Source organism: Neltuma alba, unplaced genomic scaffold (genome assembly GCF_004799145.2).
Source record: "Neltuma alba isolate B1F8T4 unplaced genomic scaffold, ASM479914v2 tig00005313_pilon, whole genome shotgun sequence".
NCBI lineage: Eukaryota > Viridiplantae > Streptophyta > Magnoliopsida > Fabales > Fabaceae > Neltuma > Neltuma alba.
In genome coordinates this window covers 207,172-228,204 of record NW_021634060.1, presented here as the reverse complement: position 1 = coordinate 228,204, position 21,033 = coordinate 207,172, and the positions used below count along the sequence as shown (strand labels likewise).

Below are 21,033 nucleotides of genomic sequence, written 5' to 3'. Positions count from 1 at the left end.
TCTTGTTTGAGGATTCCCCATGACAATATCAACTGATATTATATGTACTTGTTAATAACCAAATCAGGATGCCATAGCCTTCCGACCAAGGAACATCAATCCCTCCCCCTCTGGGCTAGCTATATATATCTGCAGCACCCAACAAATTTGTAAGGATGATTTAGAAGCAATCAACAAACTAGGAATTAACAATCCATCCATTTCCTAGAAATACTTCAAGATAACTATACGCCCCATGATCTTATAAATCCTTTCTAATTTTGAAGCATCAATTTTTACTTCGCAGGGCAAATGATTTTGATTTCAGAAATGAAGCAGAAAACACAAGTTCAAACAACTATGACTGTAAAAACAAGTAACATGTCCTCAAGAAATAACAGTCATTCATTAGCAGCTGGGTGATAGACAACACAAAACCAAATGAAAAATATAGTGAATTGAGCAAAATGGTTTTTCAGAGCTTGAATCCCAGGTGTAGAAGCAAAGGAGGGAAAAATCTGTTATCAAAATTTTTCTTTCCTTATTCTATTTGGATACTGAGAATTTTTTTCTGTTTTTAACTTCAATCTCTGAAACCCACTGTTTGTAAACTGGTCAACACTTAATATGAGAAGATCATAAACCCCAATTGAACTTAACCTCAACATAGAAAGTTAAAAGAAAATTGACCTTGATATCAATAAAACAAGATATCTCCGACGATTTAGCATTTCCAATACATGCATCAGGATATTCCAGAAACTTGCAATATAAAGGAAAAAGATAACAAAACTTATCATGGGCATCAGCATATAAATTCCATTCCAATTTCAAACATGAAGAACAATCACTAATTTTTCATCCTAGCCATGACAGGCATCATAAACAAATAAAATATAACACAATAAAAAATAAAATAAGATTCCAAAGGTTCCAAAATCTTTCCAAATAAAATATAAAAACCTCCATAAAACCAATGAATAACTAAAGACTCGGGCATAAATCTCCAAGACTCTCTTCCCAATTGATGAGATTCAAGTTCCCAAATGCACGAATCACATCCATAAACACCATATTGCTTTAAGAAACTAATAGCTTGAGGGACACTGATTTGAGACCTAAACAAAATGGAAAACAGGAAAGGAAAACCAATGGGGCAAAACAAGATTAAGGCAAGGGATCAGAGGCCGATTAAATTGAAGGTAGTTAAAGACACCATGAATCTGTAGAACACTTGTTGACAGAACACGATGGCGTCGTGTGATTCATGTAGCCGACCCCACCTAGTGGGATAAGGCTTGTTGTTGTTGAATCTGTAGAACACAAGCTTATCACACTCTCTCTCTCTGTATAGGACCATTCCAAAGGTACAAGTTATAATAATGTAGCCAAAATGCAAACTCATCTCACTACTTTGAATTCAAACCAGATACATCTAAATGACTGTCTCAACACTTCCCAAATTTTCTGACTACCTACCCCATAGTCAAGAGAATCTATTGTTGTTATGTAGCAATTTCACAACAGGAAAGAGAATCAACCTACAAACAGTTCCTTTTAGATCTTGATCCCCGTTCAGAACTACCCTTTTTACATCCGTACTTAATTCTTAGAATCGATGATTCAACCCCTGTCCAGATGGCCCAACAGCAACAAGGAAGCAATCTAAGCCCAACAGCAACAAGGAAGAAATCTAAGAGTCCATCAATTAATTCCTACCACGTCATAAACTAAAACCACAATTGCAATATAAGAGACTTGAAAAGTCAAAAGAAATTTTTGGAGATCCCTATATCAGAGTTGCGGAGTATGAATCCACACAAGTGCTCAGACCCAGTTTAAATTATCTCAAGAAAACCTTCCTCAATCAGGATTCATTTTAAGCAAAGTATAATGTAATTTGCCAGATTAAACAAGCACTACTACACTCTTTGTGCAAATCGATGCAAACTCAAATATGGTTGCCTATGGCTATTATATGTGTTGGACAAAACTGCAACTCAAATTGGAAACTTTAACCTTCATTTGATTACATATCAATCCGGTTCAATTTGAGTAGCCTGCTCTCTGCCTCTCAGGCTGTGTTTGGACGTTTTAAAAAGACGAAATGCAGTGGTTATTAAAGAGGTCTGAAATGAAATGAAGTGGGAAGAGTGGGAGTTAACCCCTACAATATTTGGATGTTTCCCAAGAGAAAAAGATAGCAGTTTCCTTCCTATTGTTTTAAGAGTTACACTGAGAATCAAAGGAGAGGTTGGAAAACTTCCAACAGGATTCTCAATCATGCTATTTCCTTCAATGCAGAGGAAAGGTAAAAAGGCACTAGAGCATAACAAGAAGTGGTTCAAACGGTATGGCACTTGTTATTCTCAAATAAAATCTTACACTCAAGTCTTGATAGTGAAGAAAACTGTCATTGGGAAAAGTTTAAATCCATGTTGTCTGACTCAATTTGCTTCAGATTAGTCAGGGAATATCCCATCCTAACCCACCGCAGCCCATTAAAAATCATCTGAACAATGGCTTTGGTTTGATTGCTGCCTCACTTCCATAATGCTTCAACATGGAAGATAGATTACAGTAACAGAACACCACAACTGGTTCTGCCTCAAACAGAATGTAAAACGTGTATTTACAGCCACGGAAAGGTGGCGTTTAATATAAAGAGCTCCAAATACGAGGAATTTCTAACACCACTTTTACTGTAAAGTGCATACCCATACAATTAGTCGAACATTTTAGGAATAAGAAAATGTACCAGACACGATTTGCTATATTAGAAATATAACATCATTCAAGTATCAGCTATTATCCATAATGAAATTATTACCCAAAAACTAAACTTGCTCTCTCAGTCAATGCACAAGTTAAAAAACAGTACAAGAACCATCTGATAGTCAGTTCCCCTGATAGGAAGCCTCAAAAAACAAAAGGGACTGAAGCAAGTCGATGGTATATTATTCTACATCAAAATTGACTAATTAATGCTGTACTGTCGCAATTTTCAAGCAATATTTACCAGGAAACTTGATAGAATTTTAGGATTAATCACTACCGTTTTAAAGCTCAAAACATTAGTACAACCTCCAGTCAGTAAAAAGTCAAAGCCGATCAAATTCCAAACAATAGATCATTGATACAAGATGTCACTTCGGACCGTGAGATAGGACATCCAAACTTGAGTATATGTACACAGACAATAAAAGGAAGACAGCAAAATAACGAGAGCGAATCTCACAATCCTGCTGCTACCTGTCATGCAATAATCAGTCGCTTCATAGACCTTGACCCAATTTCTTTTCTAAACTTTACCGTAAATGGAAGTAAAAATAAACTAATGTCCTTCACTTTTGAGTCTTAAAATACCTAAACTTGCCACGCAAATGCTACGCCACCTGAACTTTAAAGAAGCGGCTCGCATTTTATATTGAAATAAAGTTCTCAGATAAACATGACGATAAACTATGACGATGTCTCCATCAAAAAGTAATAAAGCTCACTACTTGGGTTTGGATAGATAGAAGGAGAATGAAACAAATATTTCATAACATTAATTATTATTTTCTCAAGTCCATGATCTAACATAATAAAAATCTCCATCTAACAAACAAGCTAATTGGGAAATCCCATAGCGACCAAACATCCCTCTGTTTAAAAGGCAGACATAACATCTTCCGTTAGATTTTAAAACAATACCAAGAAGCATGCTCTAACGTCAAACAAAAGATCAAACATCAAGCATAAACAAGAAAAATCTAAACTTTTATCTCACCATTAGACCCAGATCTCTTGCCACGCTTTATCCTCTCCAGCTGAACCTGTGTGTCCATAAACATCTGCATCCTCTGTACTTCGAGATCTTTAGCAAACTGCATCCTCTGTTTTTCCAAATCCACCATCTGCCTCAGCTTTTCCCTCTCCACTCTCTCATACATTTCTCCAAACCTCTCTATCGCCTTTGCCAATCTCCTCATCCCTTCTCTTTCCCTCTCCCCCTCCTCAACCTCACTTCCCCTCTCATCTTCTTCCTCGTCCTCCTCCTCCACTTCGTCATCATCCTCATCAGCCTCTGCTGCTGCTGCCGCTGCTGCCACAGCTGAATAATTCCTCCTAAAATACCCATCATCCAAAGCCGTCACGGCAGACCGCTTCTGCGGCAGTGCCACAGATGCTAGCACAGCAGTCACCGGCGGGGACTGGGTTTTACGATACGGCAACGGCAGAGCCACCGGAGGCGACGGGGATGACTTTTTCGAATTATAATTGGACCCAATCAAAGCATCCAACCGTTCAAAAAACGGCCAAGAGGAGGTGACATTCCCATCGGAGTTCACAACCCTAGCCTTCTCAACCTTATACTTCTTCTTAATAGTATCAATTCGATTCTTACACTGGACATCAGTACGGTGGGTTTTCTTCGTATGACCATGTAAAGCGTTCACGGCGTCCGCCACGTCCTGCCAGTCCTTCTGCCGAAGATTCCCTTTGTTCAACTCCAGGAATCGCCGGCCCCAGGCGTCGACAAGGGTGGAAGTAGCCTCCTCGCTCCAACAATCTTCCCGGACCGGCATCGGACGGTGATTGGTCGCCGGCGGCGTCAGCCCATCTTGCAAATCCGCCATCAACAACAGCAGAGAACAGAAATCAACCCCAGGAATAGATCAGGGATCGGAGAACTTGAATCACAAAAAGGGTCAGAGAACAGAGAGAGAAACGGAGAGAAAAAGAAGAAGAGAGACAGGCGTCGACGAAGAAAGGCGCGCTGGACGCATGAGAGAGAGAGAGATAGGAAAGAGAGAGAAAGGCGAAAGAGAAGGGTGGGTGAGAAGGCGAAAGATAATTCGGTACGGTCGAGCCGATGAGGTCGCCGGGGAAGGGCGCGTGTAGTTGGGGGAATCCATAGGGCGCGAGTGGCTGGCGTCATCGGATGGTACCGGCTCGGCTTGATCGGCACTACACTCAAATCCAAAAAGACAAATCTTTTAAAAATTAAAAGAGAAATTTGATTATCTCAAATTTTTTTAATTTTAACAGAGGGTAGCGTGCTGGCTTGATCATCGTTTCCGTTGGCTGAGGTTGAGGATTATATTTTGGTGACGGCCAGAAGGAAAGAGAGAGCGGTTAGGTCCAACGGATTGGTCCTCCGGACGCGTCTTTACTCTTGCCTAACAAAGTCGTCGCTTGCTTAGGTTTTTTTTTTTTTTTTCCCCAATATGGATAATTACCTCTCCGTTCTTTCCCGCCCTTCCCCTGTCATGAAATGACATAGACTAGAACAACTATATTCCTAACAATTTTTTTGGTCAATTATTACTAACTCAATTTGGTATAAGTATTTTAGACTTTTATTATTCATTTAGTCGTTGATATAAGACTTAATTATTAAGTTTATTTTAATCCTAAATATAAGACCTATTTTTTATATTTATTAATTTTTTTAAATTACCCTTATGAATACTCCCTCAACCATAATCAAGCAGAAGAGGGAGGGAGGATATTAAGGAAAATGATTATGGTGTTTTAAGAAAAACATGTCCTATTTCTCATAATTAACTAACTTACCTAATTTTTTTAATTTAATTAAATTAATTAAGTAAGTTTTATATTAAGGATCAGAAGAGTATTTAAGTAAATGCTTAGCAATTTGTAATCTATTTCCACTGCATTAAAATGGTTATCTAGGTCTTCATATTTTTAAGCATATTGACTTAACCCCCTTAAATGGAATTATGAGAACTGTTAATCAGGACTAATGTGGCTTACACAAAAGAATCAAAACCAAAAAAATTTTAAAAATTTGGGTTTGACCTTACAAAAAATATTGTGAAGGGGTGACAGACTATAGAGGACGAAAAATAAACTTTGATTGTTAAAATCCACCAAGTGATTCTCTGTAGGTGCTTATGTTAAGTATTTATAAGCACGTTTATATAAATTGAAATAAAACTCTCATCGTATATTTAACCTGTATTTCATAAATCAAAGAGTTGTTTTTAAAACATATTGCATTTGATTTCATACTTTGTTTTCGAATCTAATTTCACCTTTTTGAAATGAATTAAGCAAGATTATATTGTTTTACTCAACTTCTCTGGTTATGCATCTAAACTGACGACATTTATGAGCATTAGTTTAGAAATACACCCTATATAATATAAATATCACTTTTGGAGTGTGATTAAAAATATTTAAACATTCGCTTATAATTATCATGGTTTTCTTTTTAGTTTTTTTTTTTGGGGAGGGTATAAGTTCAATTTTTTTAATCAATAATCATGTCCTTTTTTTTCCCCATTTGAGGGGGGAAAAGGCCAGGTACTAAAAGTGTATCACACACACGGGTTGTCTGTGTTGATGAGCTTAAGCTTGAAAAGGGGAGATGAAAAGATCTCACGACCAAAACAACATTGATTCATATACATGGCAAAATTTTTCTTTTTAGCAATGATGTATAAGATGAACAAATAACACATATGATGATGAATTAATCCAAGAATAATTTGTTTGGTAGGAAATTTTTTTAGGAGAATTACAATAAGATCCCAAAAAAAAAGAAAATAACAACTAAAAAATCTCAATAGCAACTTAAACAATGACAAGTTTCAGAATATAAAATGATAACTTTTAGGACATGTTTTGTAATTATTATTTTTTCTGGGACCTCATTATAATTCTTCCAAATTTTTTCCCCTTTTGTCAAAGCTTGGGGGCAAGATTCTTCAACATGTAATATTCTTTTTTTAACTTCAATTATTATAATATTTTACCAAAAAATTATTTCATGAGGGGGAGGACCGTACCCTTGTTGGCCAATTTTAAATCCACCAATGGACACACACACACCTTGGAGTAATGAAAAGAACAAAAAACCAAGTTGGTATAATGGAAGAAATGAGTGGAGACTTCAATGTAGTGAAAAGAACAAGTGACTGAAGAGAATTTTTTTTTTTTTCCCCTCTCTCTGTGCATGAGTACCATTTTATTAGAAACAATCTTATTCGAAATACTATTAATTACTAAATGTAGATTCTTCTCTCAGTAAGGATTCAAACTCTAGTTTGTCATGTTACGAAGAATTAACTAATTCTGCCAGACTCAACTCACATTGACGGGAGAGAATTAATTGTAAACCCTGTTCCTATTTAGCACTTCGATTTTAGCTTCACCTCTTGTCATATTTTACCTGGGCCTTTTTTCCACAACAATACTGAACTTGGACTTTCTACTTTGTGATGGATTTAAAAGCATGTTCGGGCTAGCCCGATGCCTAAGTGTTTAGGCCTAGTTTGGCTTCAATATGAGAAGATTTTTTTTTTTCCCAAAAACATTAAACAATACGGGAAAAAAGATAATTTTATTCAACAACAAAAATATAATTGTAATAATTCAAACTGCATTTCTTATAGAATTAATATTGGGATCAATAATTATTTTTAAATTATATGAACTTAATAACTATCCATCATTTTTGCATGATATCAAGTCAACAACCCAATTTTGAAATTCTGAAGTATATTAAAAAAATTGAAATCATAAAACATCCATAAAGATCATCCAAACAATATACCACATGAAATATATAAAAAAAAATTAATTCTAGAAAACAATTAGATTTCAAGAAATCTTTAGTGTAAGTAGATATATTGTTTGGGTTGAATAAGTCAAGACATAACCTTAAGCTGATGTGTCTAAATGGTTCAATTACGATCAAACCATGTTTTTTTTTTAATAAATTTTAATCCTAACCTACAATCTCCCATGGGAAAGTTAGAAGTTACAACTTCCCCATTTAAGAGAGGCGTGATTTGCCAATTGAGCCCCAAGTTTTGGCAAACCACGCTTTTGCTAAGTTGTCTCTTCATATAACAGCAATTTATATATCTATACATGATGTGCAAATTTATAAAAGGTCACGTTATATGTGTCATGTATATCACAGTTCATCAGGACCCACAATGTAGTTCGATTTAAATATGAAGGCGTGAGGGTATTAATTTCCAAGATAGGGACGTCACACAGTTGTCTCAGCAAGGGATCCTTAGGTTCAAGATGTGAGAATTAGTTAGAATGCATTCCATTTTTTACCCCCGGGCGATTTTTTTTTGCCAACTTTACCCCGGGGAATTTGAACCAATAATCGCAAAAGCAAAATAATACTCTTTCGGTCCTAAATATAAAAGTCTTTTTATAGTATAAGTTACACTATAAAAAGAGTCTTATATTTAGAACCAGAAGAATAATATGAAGCTTGATGCCGGCCAAAACAAATAATAATAATATGAAGTTGGACATCATTAGTGCTCGCCAAAGCAAGAGGGTCCATCCTATAGTGTGTATATGTTTTTCTGTTTTGCTTTGATTGTACTAGATCTCTCGTTCGGAACTTCTTGTTTTTTCCCTTCTCTTCCTTTTTCTTCCTCTTCCTTTCTCTAACCCTTGGTTAATATTTTAATGGCTGAAATTTAAACCTTTCTAAATCTCATGATGATGTCGAGTTTATCTTCTAACATATATATAGAGGTTCAATTTACACATATCATTTTAACTTATTTCATAATAAACACCTTATAAAAAAAATAAAAAGGTCTTCATTTAGTGCTCATCACCACATGTGCTCATTGCTGTAATGAATTCTGGTCTATTTAAAATATGGTATGGTTCAAATTTAAAAAACTTTAATGATAAATTTATTTGTTTTAAAGTCTCATAAGATTATTTTTATTTTAAATCAGGTATTTATTAAAATAAAAATTATTTAAAACAAAAAATTAATTAAATTGAATCTTCTCACCATTTAAAATCAATTCAGATAGCATAAATTAGGATCAGCCTGTAATGTGCATCTTAACTGCAATCACATAAGGATTGATTAATACAACTCCAATGGTACCCTCTAGTCCAATGAATGAAATCTTTCAATGCAAGTTCAATAACCTTGGCTTTGTTGGTAAAATTACACTGAGGTTCTTAATAAGAGATTTTATTGTTGCAAGGTCCTTTGAATATTTAAATTAAGGGAAAATTACCAAGAAGCCTTAAAAAAAATTAATTACTAAAAAGTCCTAATAACACGTGATCAGTCTAAACCTGTTGTTATTTTCTGTTTGAAAACTGTTATTGCTTACTCTTTACTTATCAATAGACTTTAAAGTAATTAAATCTGATCCTTAGACTCTGATTGGAATTCTCCTTTAAATTAATCTCAAGTGTCAAGAAACATGTGGGCTTGATATTGTAATTTTGAATCAACCATCTTATCACCCTTCCTTATCAATTCCAACTCTTTTATTTATCAATTGTATGACTGCAAAATTGTAAGTGAAAGGACATGCACTTATAACTTAGTATGCATGGCTCAATTGACAAGTCAATATACAACACCGAGTAGTGATCTATATAGGTGTGATTGAGAAGTAAAAGAGTTGGAATTAACAAGGGAGGATACTAAAGGCAATATGATCAATTCATAATTGCAATCTCTTACTCATAAGTCTCTTGACACATAAGATCAGTTTAAACATTTTAAGGCATCTTGCAATAATAAAATCTCTTATTTGGAATTGAGTGTAATTTTCTCTTCTCTGTTTCGCAAACTTCGTTTGACCAATACGTGGCGCGCGCAAAAAAAACTTGATTTTTCCCCCATCTCCTGAAGCAAGATGTGAGAGGTAAAGATAGAGGAATGAAATTGTCGGGGCGAAGAGTATATTGAAAACCAGCAACATAAAGTTTGCTCTCTATGCTTTCACAGGACACTTGGAAGAAATATTATCATTTGATTTGACACTGTATCTTGACGGAAAGCCTTGACAAGTTTAACAAGTCTTTTTCTCTTTTATGGGATGGGGCTAGGAAAATGTCCTTTCTACCAAAAGCCTAAGGATATGGATAAAGTGCATAGAAAGACAGATAAGAAAAAATTTTAATAAGTTTAATTTAAAAAATTTAAAAAAAAAATAGATTTTAAGAGAAGATGTAATATAAAAGAGTAATAAGAATTAATTAAAAACTTTTAATGTAATTTTTTTAATTTTTTAAATCAAGTTTATCGAAATTTTCCTATCCCTCTACTCCTCTCATTTTTCTCATACCAAATGAATCCTAAAAGAAAAAAAAATTAAAACAAGCATTACCATATTGCAATAACCTATAAAATATTGACTATTTTAATATTTTATATAGAAATAGGCCCATGATTTTGAATTTAATATTTTAATGAGCCATATTATAGGGTGTATTACTTGTAAAAAGGCTTTACTCTAGTAATTCTTAACTCAAAATATTCGGGTTATGTGTTTTTTCTATCAAGAGATCTCTTTTTAAGATTAATTTATCTTATGTGAAAATCTTTTACTTCTTTTCATGCCAAATTAAATCTTTTCATACTTAACATCTTAATAATTTTAATATCATTACATGACTTTAGCTTCTTTGTTTTCATTTTTTTCATTGCTTCATACCTAACTTTCAACACAATACATCAATGTTGTACACACATGTGTGCAAATATATACGATCTTTAGTTTTCAATATAAAACTCAGTTGATTAATTTAAAAAAATTTAAAAAAATTACTAAATTATTTTATTATAATATATGTTACATGATCTCTCTCTAAAATAATTATATATATTGTTAGATTATATATTAACTTATAAGAGAGACGAATTGATTTGGAGAAAAATGACAAATATAGATACTTTAAACTACCTTAATAACTTTCTTAATATCTTTAAATTAATTAACTGGTCGTAGTATATAATATTTCTGCCTACCTGCTAATCTTGAGTAGAGTCCAAAAAGGGGAGTTTTACTAAGTTATAACACCAAAAAAAAAACACGTATATATGTAAAAGTGAATATTGAAATATCATATAAAGCCTGATTTAGCAATGGTCAATTGTTCAATAGAATGTTAAAAATCTTGTTACTCTTTCTAGGTTCTACTCCAAATTCAAGTTGTATAAGTAAGAAAATCATGTTTGGAATGTTCTTGACCCCAAATTCCCCTTTTTTTTCTTATTTGTTTTTTTACGGGGTTAATGTCCAATTTTCATTCAAAAGTTTTCACATAGGATCTGAAAGTATCCAAAAGCTTTTTCATGATTGATATTTCCATGAATGTAGTAAAAAGGAGCAAATTCATCTCACAGTTAGAAAACTAACTTGACCGTTAAAAACCAAACATTGACAATTAACGTATTTAACAACATGCATGGGGTGACAGTACTAAAAAAATATTAATCCTAAAAAAATTTAGAATTAGATACCCACAATTTTTATGTGAAAATTTTTGAAATAAAACTAGACCTTTTACTTTTTTATATATATATAAGTTAAGATGTAAATTTATCTTGAAAGTTTTTACTTAAAAATATTGTTGTCATTCAAATTTTTTTAGATTCAAAGTTGCCATTAAAATATTAAATGGAATAATATTCTCCCTTACTATTAAAAATATTAATAATCAATATCTAACAGTTAACGTTAATTAGTTTTCTTCTTGGATGACACAATATAGCTGCCTTTTGAAATTTTCGGGGAATATTAAATTCAAGCAAACTTCTAAAACAACATTGGAGCAGAAACTTTAATAACCAAACTTGCACCTTAACTTTTTGGATGTATAAATGGAGGGAAGGTTAAAAGGAAGTGAAAGCACACGCTCCCGCTGAGCAAGAATCTGTGTTCCGTATGACAGTTAAGGAATCAAAATTGACATCAAATAAGAAGAGACATGAGAGCTGTTTTGTTAGGTTGCTTTGAAAGTGTGCAGAGTTGATGTCATCTTTTATCAGAGGGAAGCAAGTACGAACTGCCAAGATTGAAAGCAGAGTGATGATTGCTGAGTTCATTTACGTATTTGTTGAACTTCATGTCAATGCACTTGTCAAGCAAGCAAGGCCTTTCATACATATCTCTCTCTCTCTCTATATATATATATATATATATATATATGAACAGGCGGATCAGAATTAGTTCAGAGATTGAGGGGAGAGAGAGAGGGAGCATTTGAAACTCAATGTTTTTTTGACCAGAGAGCTCAATGCTAAATGTTTCTCCTATCTTCAAACCAATACTTCAAAGTCAAACTGTGCTCTTCAGTATGTCACTCTTCTCATGCTTTCCTCAATTCCATCGTGGCTTTATCAATATCTTCATCTTATTTTAATTTTAAATATAAATTTGTTATTTAATTTCTACTACTTCCTCCTCTTCTTATTATAAGAACTTATTTATAGATTATAAATAAAATTTTATAACTAGAACTGGAAATAATATATTATTTAATGCAGATTGTTTGAACTATATGTGTGTGTATATATTGCACACACATATTATTTAATCTTTCATTTAAAATGCAAAATTCATTTCGAATCGCTTCATGGACTTTATGTTGCCTCACAATTTTTTTCTTGTACTGTGTACATATTCTAAATGTTCTTTTGATCTTTGTTCAAAATTTGTAGACATATAAAGGTTACAGTTTAAAACATAATTTAATATCACATTCTTATATCTTTTTTTCATTTTATTATTTTTTATTACGATCGGAAAATATGTAATTTTCATGAAAAAATAATTTGAATGCAGTTGCATAGTTTAGATTTTTTTTAAAAAAATCACCTTTTAATAATAAATAGTATGTATTTTTTGTTTTGGAAAATTATCATCACGTATGCACAAGTGCAATATCGATTTTATTTTTATTTTTACTGTAGGCCTGTAGCTTTTGGAAATCCGCTTCCCAAAAAGAAAGAAAGAAAGAAAGAACCAAACCATGGATTGCAAAGAGAGGAACTATTTTTTAAAAAAATTTAAAAAAAATTACACAAAACTTTTTTAATTTATTTTTTTAAAAGACAAAATACTTGAATGAGAAGCTTAGGTAAGGAATATATAAAAACTAAAAAGGGATTAGGGAATCAAAATTTTATGGATTAAGATCTCTTGGTTTGTCATCTATTCATACCTGAATGAGATCTTACTTTGCCAAGTAAAGCTCACTTGTAGATTTAGTTGTTCATGACTAAATTAGTATGCTTTTTTTTTTAAAAAATAAATGTACTTTAAATAAAGTGGGTTATTTATTTGAGGAAAAAAAAGTGATCACATCCCATTCAACAGTCTATATTATTAAGAAGCTCATATAGTGGAAAGCATGGTAGGGACCCTCCATCTCTTCTAACTCAAAGTTATCTCCGTTTTTATTTTATTTTATTTTATTAAAAAAGTTCGGTATTTTTTTTTCAGATGTGACACAACGAATAATATCAAATTTATCTAGATAAATAATGGTATAAATTAAATCATTTGAAATCAAAATTATGTATTACAAGAAACCAAAAACTATATCTATAATCATTTTACAATTTTCAATCACTTTCTTCTTTCTGCAGGATCTCTTTTATTATTTCGAATTAAATAATTATAATTAATAATTAATTAGAATTTGACCCAAGTAGTTTAGGGAGAGTGTGAGAAAAAGAAACGTTCCTAACTTCCTATAACATATGAATATTTTGTGAAAAACTTGATATTAATAATATTTTAAAAATTTATATTTATATCTTATTAATTTTACCTATTTAATATTTGAAAAGAATTAGTCTAGAAAAAGAACTTATTATTTTTTCCTCGGCACTAGAAAAATTCTAGATAAAAGAAGATGGAAACGTTGGGGAATATGAGGATGAATTATATACATTCCTGTCCGGACTTTTTATTTATTTAATTTTTTTTTCAGATGTTATTATTCTAAACTTTCCATCATTTAGGGGTGGGGGGACACTGGGGATCTGCACTGCAAAGAGATGGATGAATTTATCCTCCTGCTTTGGGGGCCCCTCAAAATAATTTCTTTTCTAAAAAGCCAAAATTTTAAAAATTAAAAAAGAGGAGAGAAAAAGGTGAGTTGAGGAATTAAAGCCATTTGTCACTTGCAAAAACTTCTCATATATTTAAAAGAAAAAATAGCAAATAAAGACTCGATCACATATTACAAATATAAAATCTTAATAAAATGTCTGAAATATTTTTCAGTTAAATTGTGGTTTGATCTACTGAAATTGTCATTCGCTAAAGTGAACTTGTCATTTTCTATAGTCAACTTGTCATTTGGTATACCCTCAACCAAGTTGTGATTTGGTCTATTAAAGTTGTTATTTACTAAAGTGAATTTGTCATTTCCTATAATTAACTTGTCATTTAACTTAGAGGTATTTCAGATATTTCACCAAAATTTCATATTTACAATATAAAACTGGGTCTTTATTTGCTATTTTTCAAATTAAGAGTCTCAGATCATAATTTCACATATCGGGAGTCTTTATTTGCTATTTTTTCTATTTAAAAAGTAGTATTCGTATTAAATAGATAAATTTTTTTATTTTTTTGTTAAGAAAAGTATTAAATACTAGTGTATATTTTTATACATTTCTTTTTTATCTTTAGTATAATTAATAGAGATAAAATTAGAAATAAAGTATTAAAAAGATGCAAGTAATAAAAAAAAAAATTTTCCCCACAAATGACAAACAATAAATATCACGGTGATGATGTAGTGATAAGAAAGGGAAAGAAGCAAGGAAGGCAGGGAAAGTGATGGAATCCTTATGTCATGTTCTTTCCTTTCAGAAATATGAATGACTTGCACCGACGAACTCCATCGTTTTCCTCTAACAAACGTCCGCGCCACAGCGTTTCAATTCTACCGCCGTGTTTAAATCACTTGCATCCTGAATTCGAAAATTAAAAAAATACACTAAATTGATAATTTTTCACCTACGCCTATTAATAAAGGATATTTAAAGAACATGTTTCGTATTTTCTCCACTTATTCAAATCAATAGGAATAAAATTAAAAAAAGCTCATTCATTAACTTATAAATGACTTATATTGAGAACACATTCTTTTTCTACAAATGACTTATAAATATTAATAAAGAGGTATTTCACTTTATTTGTATTATACGTGTTAGTTGAGATATTAAATTTGATTTTAAATGTAAGACTTTAATTAATTTTTTTCTTATATCTATCAAAATTTTCAAACTAATTTACATAATTTATAAATTCATATATAATTTAATGTTATATATATAGAAATATTTTATTGAGATCATATTATATTTATTATAATTAACTAATTTATTTAATTTTTCTAATTTATCTAAATTAATTAAGTAAATTGGAGGGAATTCCCTTGCTCCATCTCCTCTTATGTCTAAATAAAGTGAATTTTCAAAAGAGAAAATCCCAAAAAAGTGACTGTTGAATTTTAAAATGACAAATCAGGAATTACAACAAAAATATGTTGTTATTTGCTTTGTAAGTGTAGTTATTTTTTTATAAGTGTAGTAACCAATACTAATTTATCATTTTGAAATGCAACAGTCACTTTTTTAGAATTTTTCCTTTTCAAAATGCTTGTAGTTTGCAAATCTCGAAAAGTTAAAATTTTAAAAGTTCAATTATAATTTTTCTGAATTAAGATTTGTTTTTGGTGAACTAAGATATTTTTTACATTCATTATTCTAACATTTTCAATCTGTAGACATAATTAATTACTTTAACCTAACTTTGATTTGGACATTGATTTCAAAAATATCTCCTGTCCACATTTAGTGTCTCGCTATATTTTAAATTGAATTGCCTCTAACATAAACATGTATGTGAATAATAATTAAAAAAAGAAAGGATATGAAAAAGATTCTTGATTAAAAAGGACCCGAGACAGCCTTTTAGTTTAACCTTCCAAATTTTTCAATGAGCATTTATCAACACAAACATTTTAAGTTTGACCCAATAACCGTTTAAAAATGCAAGTAAAATCTCAAATTATAAAAACTACACGACTTTTTGTTTACATATTCGTCACTTAGCTTTACAAAATTCTCAACTTGCATATCAATATCAAAATGGGCATTTTGACCAACTTTGACCAATGTACTCCTTTTTTTTTTAGTGATAACTTCTCCAAGGAATCACAAAAAAAAATCATAAAAATTGCAAAATTACAAATCAGGATCCATTACAAAAATCGTATAGGTTTTAACAAAAATGAAATAGCAAATGACAAAATTTTTTTGACAAAATATCTAATTTACAATTGTGTAATTTTCATGGTTTTTTTTGTGATTTTTCTTACTTCTTAGCCTTACAAAGCCCTAGATAGGAAAAAAAAAATATTTGACATGATTTTAAAGTTAACAAATTAAAATAAATTTTTTGAGATAAAATCATTTCTGTCAACATAAATTCACGTAATCATGTTTTTGAGGTGCAAGTAAAGAACCAAAATTGATGATAAAGATTATTCTTGTTGTCAATAATTGAGGAGAGATCATTTTTGCCTGCAACACATAACATCGATCACGTCGCAATCACTATCCGTCATACGGAATTTTTCCCAGATAGTGCTCTAAGCATTGCACAGTGCAAAGTAGGATCTCTCCATTCCTCATGTACTCACTCTTTCACATCAATTAAAGTCACCACAGCTAATCACAACCCCATTCATTCATCCATGTCATGCTTTTTGCTTTATTTATTATGCCTTTTTCTCAAAAATCACATAATTATCACCCACTTTTTTTTTTTTCACTAGATCTGTTATCGTCAGTATTATAACTACAAGTTGCTTAAATTGTTTTGTACTTTCATTTTTTAACAACCACAAAAGCTGATATTTAAACAATTCATTTGTGGAAAGTAGCACCTCTTCTTTTATAAAATTAATAATTAATAAATTATCTGTATTCATGTAAATTCTACCTGATTAAAGTTGTGACCTATCAACAAAAATTAATTTACTTATTAAGGAGTCAGTTTATAACTTATAAAGTTATGAGTTTCCTACTAAACGCTCTTTGAACCTTAAAACATGTTTTAAGTGAATTTTGGAGCCTAACTCAACCTAATTTTTCATATATATAGAAAAAGTTATGGGTTTGATCCCCCCCATAACTTAAGTTATTAATGTTACCCCTCTAATTAAAAATATAATATTTTTGGTTGAAATTAAGTCAAAAATATTCTATCTCCTACTTAATTATTATTGATCAATAGGATTAATTTGTGAAAAAAATTAATAAGTAGATGAAATAGGTCTTATACATAAAATTAATATTAACTTTTAAACTAATTCCTATGTTAAGAAATGAATGAGTATATTGTTATTTAAGATTACAATAATAAACTCAACCCATATCTATAAGCTAGAAAAATGAGGCTACACATTCAAATTAAACATTATAATAATAATTGGATGGTTAGTTATCATTTTCCGTCAAAGAATCTCTCTTATCTCCCGGCCCGGGGACTCCACTGTATTGAACAAGAAAAAAGTCAAAAACCCTGAGAATGATCATGGAAGCTCAATGGTTATAAGAAGATTCAGATGATCTATCGGAAACCCGATGGCAACTTCAAAACCCTAAGTATTTTTGTACTTGTTAATTCGACTTATTATAAAACTGAGTACTCAGTTGCAGTAGCAGAGGTGAAAACAGGGGGGGAGGAGGAGGAAGAAGCAGAGGAGAAAAACAGAACTGTTGTCTGTAAATTCAAAAATGGATTGAGAGAAGTATAATTTGAGTTCTAAAAATATGTGAATTTAATTACAGACGAAGAAGAAGATGCCTCATCAGAGCAAATTAAGCAGAGAGATTTTCGAACAAATTAATATATATTGAAGAACCGTACGTGGCTCTCTCGTTACAGATCAATCGGTATTTGACTCTGAAATGCTCTCTAAGTGAGGCCTCCACACAGCGACGCGTCCTCGTCTTCGGTCTCGCTGCGTCGAGAGCTTCTCCGACAGTATATCGTTCAAGTAACGATCGGAGGAGGCAAGCAAATTACCGGTACGACTATTACAGATTGTTTTCTGTCTGTGCTCTTTCCTCTTTTTGCTCCTCGCCGTCGCTGAAGACGACGAAGACGAAGACGACCTCGGCCGGTTGTTCTCCGGTATCGGAGGCGCGGACGACGAAGGGAGAGGCATGAGGAAGTAAATCTTGCCGCGCTGGAGGTCGGCGTCGGGAGGGACGATGACGATGCGAGGGACGACGCCGTCGGAGGAGGCGGAAGCGGCGGCGGAGGTGGAGGAAGAGGAAGGTTTTTTGAGGACGTGCTTAGGGTGAGCCTTCATGATGTCGGAGGCCTTGACGGAGCCGGTGAGCTCCTCGACGCGGCCGTTGGAATGAACGATACGGATCACATCGAGAGCTCCGCAGGGGAGAATGCAAGAGATGCAACACCGTAGGGTGCTTTTCATGCCTTGTTCCTTATTCCCTGCCTCTTCTTCTTCTTCTTTAGAGCAAGTAGGGGTATCTCACTACTCATAGAGAGAGAAGATAGTGAGAGAGGGGGAGAGAGGAATTAGTTTGAGAATGAACGAAGATATATGGAAGGAGAGAGAGACCTAAAATGGGACCTTTTTTTTTTTTTTTTTAAAAGACATTTTTAAACCGTGTTATTCTTAATTTTATTACGAAATCTACCTTTTCGTACACTTTCTTGAACTGAGTTCCCTTCAATGGAACCAACCGCGGATGATATTATAAAATTTATTTTTGTCATTTTATTTGCTTTATTGAATTTATTTGAAAATTTATCTTCATTCTTTACTGTTCAATTTAAATTAATTTTAATAATTTATATTCTTCATTGTATTTTTTTAATTGAAGGCAATTACATTCAAAGAATTAGACACTAAATATTCAAAGATTCTCAAATTTTATTTTTGCTTGTTGTTATTCATTTTATTTTGTTTGAGACTTCAATTTGTTCTAAATAAATGTTTTTGCCATTTTAATAACATCAAACTATAATCATCTAATAAGTTATTAGTGATTTAATCTGCGTGTTCTATGAATCTGTAATTAGTTATATTATTCATATGTCATAGAGTAATAATGAAAGGAAATGTCATAATATGCAACAATAAAATCTAGTGGTTATAAATCAACATCAATATCATATAAGATCTCATAATACTAACAAATATTACATATATCCAGTGCATTTTTTTTGAATGAATCTATTAAAAAAACATTTCAATTCATTTGAATTTTATATAAATACAAGTGTAAACTGTTTTTGTAATAAATGACATACTTAAAGCACAATTATCATTGAACTGGACTTACTTTAGTTGGTCAATGATTGGTATATAAAATACTTCAATTAAATATTACTAATTGATGGAGATGTTTACATAGTTTATTTTAATTTAATTGTGTTAGCTTTAGAGTGGATTAGAGGAATAATTGTGATGTTGAAGCTTAGGTTGAGATGAAATTGGTGATATGAATAATTGCAACACTCTCTGTAGCTTTGGCTTTTGATTCATTATTTATGGACCCTCACCTCACCACCACCTCTCTCTCTCCCTATATATATATATATATATATATATATATATATATAATATTAGGTTGGGATTTAAAGATTGGGACTACTCATGATTGGTGACACATATTAGTGAATGATTGTGACTGCCTAGCAAACAGGGAGGAAATAAATTTTACCCATATCTTCATCTTAGTGTCCCATATATATTCATATATATATATATATATATATATATGGACCAGGTATTTTAATCATTTGATTGAATTAATAAAAAAAATATAAAATGTAGTCTGGCATACATCACACATAATTACTCAATATCACTCATCAATTTATTCATGATAACTTATGTTTTTAATAAAATTCTTACAATTTTTTAAAAAAATTTAATCATGTGGATTGAAAAAGTTGTTGTTAGGTGTAATTTTTTTTATTGAAATTAAGAAGCCATACAATAAAATATTAATAATAATCTTAAAAATTACCGTATCTTGTCGTGTTAATAAGAAATTAAAATATTTTTATTACCTGTCTTTTCTCCTGCAATCTAATTATTATAGTTATAAAATTTATGATTTTTAACTCTAAATGCAGAATATTTTCTAAAATTAATTTAAAAATAAATTATTTTGCACATGGAAAGAGAATTTGGATTCCTCCATTTTTAAAAGTCTTATATTTAGAACCGAAAGAGTAGATTTTACAATGATTTCTACGTCTCTGACCTGGTTTTGACTAAGGCCAAGCTTTGTCATCAGCTCTAATTTTCCTATGGCACTTTCAACGCTCTGTCTTTTTCGCTGATTAATGGCATAATTGAAAAGAAAAAAAATGAAGAATCTCTGATTTTTCCAATTTTTATTTTTATTTCCAGGTCAGAAAATGGTTAGACTCATATTACATATTATAAATTTATTTATTAAATATAAATTCATCAATAAAAAATATAAAATTTTTTAAAGACCTTAAGCATAAGTTTAGAATGATGTTGCCTCATTTTAATTTATGTAATATATATAAACAAATTCGTATGAATTCAATTAAATTTTATTTGATCCTTTTGATTTTTTTTTAAGTCTTGGATAAAATTAAGCTTATGTGAGTTCACTTGAAGAACTGATTTAGAGAATAAAGCGTCACATCTAAAAGAACTTCTACAGTAATTAATATTTATAAATTTGTCTTATCAATAATGTGCCCATATTGCCATTAAGTTAGGTTATATCTAGGAGTAGGGCGTTTAATCCAAAAGAATAAATTAATGAGAGTTAGGTTTTAAAAAAATTTATAAACAATGAATGGCAAATATCGATTTAGATGAAATTTAAATACCTTATCTGCAATTAATATTTCTGAATTTGTAATCATCTGAATGAATATTTATAATTGCATTTTAAAAAATATTCTTTAGGAATCTAATTGCCATTAATTCAGTCATCTAGAACTTCATTATCATTCTCCTTTACCCAACTTGATCCTAGCTAGGCCAGCTGGAGTGCTCTATGAATTTTTCAAGATAACTCCTTTTTATTCGTTAGTTCGTTATTTCATTAACGTGTCATTTCATGTATATGGTTCAAAATTATGTCCTAAAGAATTTAACAACCAAAGTATACTATTATTATAGATTTAAAAATATTTAGAAATTTTTATTATAATTTTTTTGGATTAATATAATTTTTGGTCCATCAAATTT

The 21,033-nt window shown here is 31.3% G+C and overlaps 2 protein-coding genes across 2 annotated transcripts; both read right to left on the bottom strand.

The window, feature by feature from the left end:
* Positions 1–21: 21 nt before the first annotated feature.
* LOC114747443 (trihelix transcription factor ASIL1-like) lies at positions 22–5,036 on the bottom strand. Its single transcript, XM_028935774.1, has 2 exons — positions 3,752–5,036; positions 22–129 (listed from the first exon to the last, which is right to left on the bottom strand). Exons 1-2 carry the CDS (start codon positions 4,599–4,601, stop codon positions 116–118), a joined length of 864 nt encoding a protein of 287 aa, XP_028791607.1. The 5' UTR covers positions 4,602–5,036; the 3' UTR covers positions 22–115.
* A 12,612-nt stretch (positions 5,037–17,648) lies between these two features.
* Positions 17,649–19,371, bottom strand: LOC114747444 (uncharacterized). The gene is made up of 2 exons (XM_028935775.1): positions 19,361–19,371; positions 17,649–18,314 (listed from the first exon to the last, which is right to left on the bottom strand). Exon 2 carries the CDS (start codon positions 18,256–18,258, stop codon positions 17,704–17,706), a length of 555 nt encoding a protein of 184 aa, XP_028791608.1. The 5' UTR covers positions 18,259–18,314; positions 19,361–19,371; the 3' UTR covers positions 17,649–17,703.
* Positions 19,372–21,033: the final 1,662 nt, after the last annotated feature.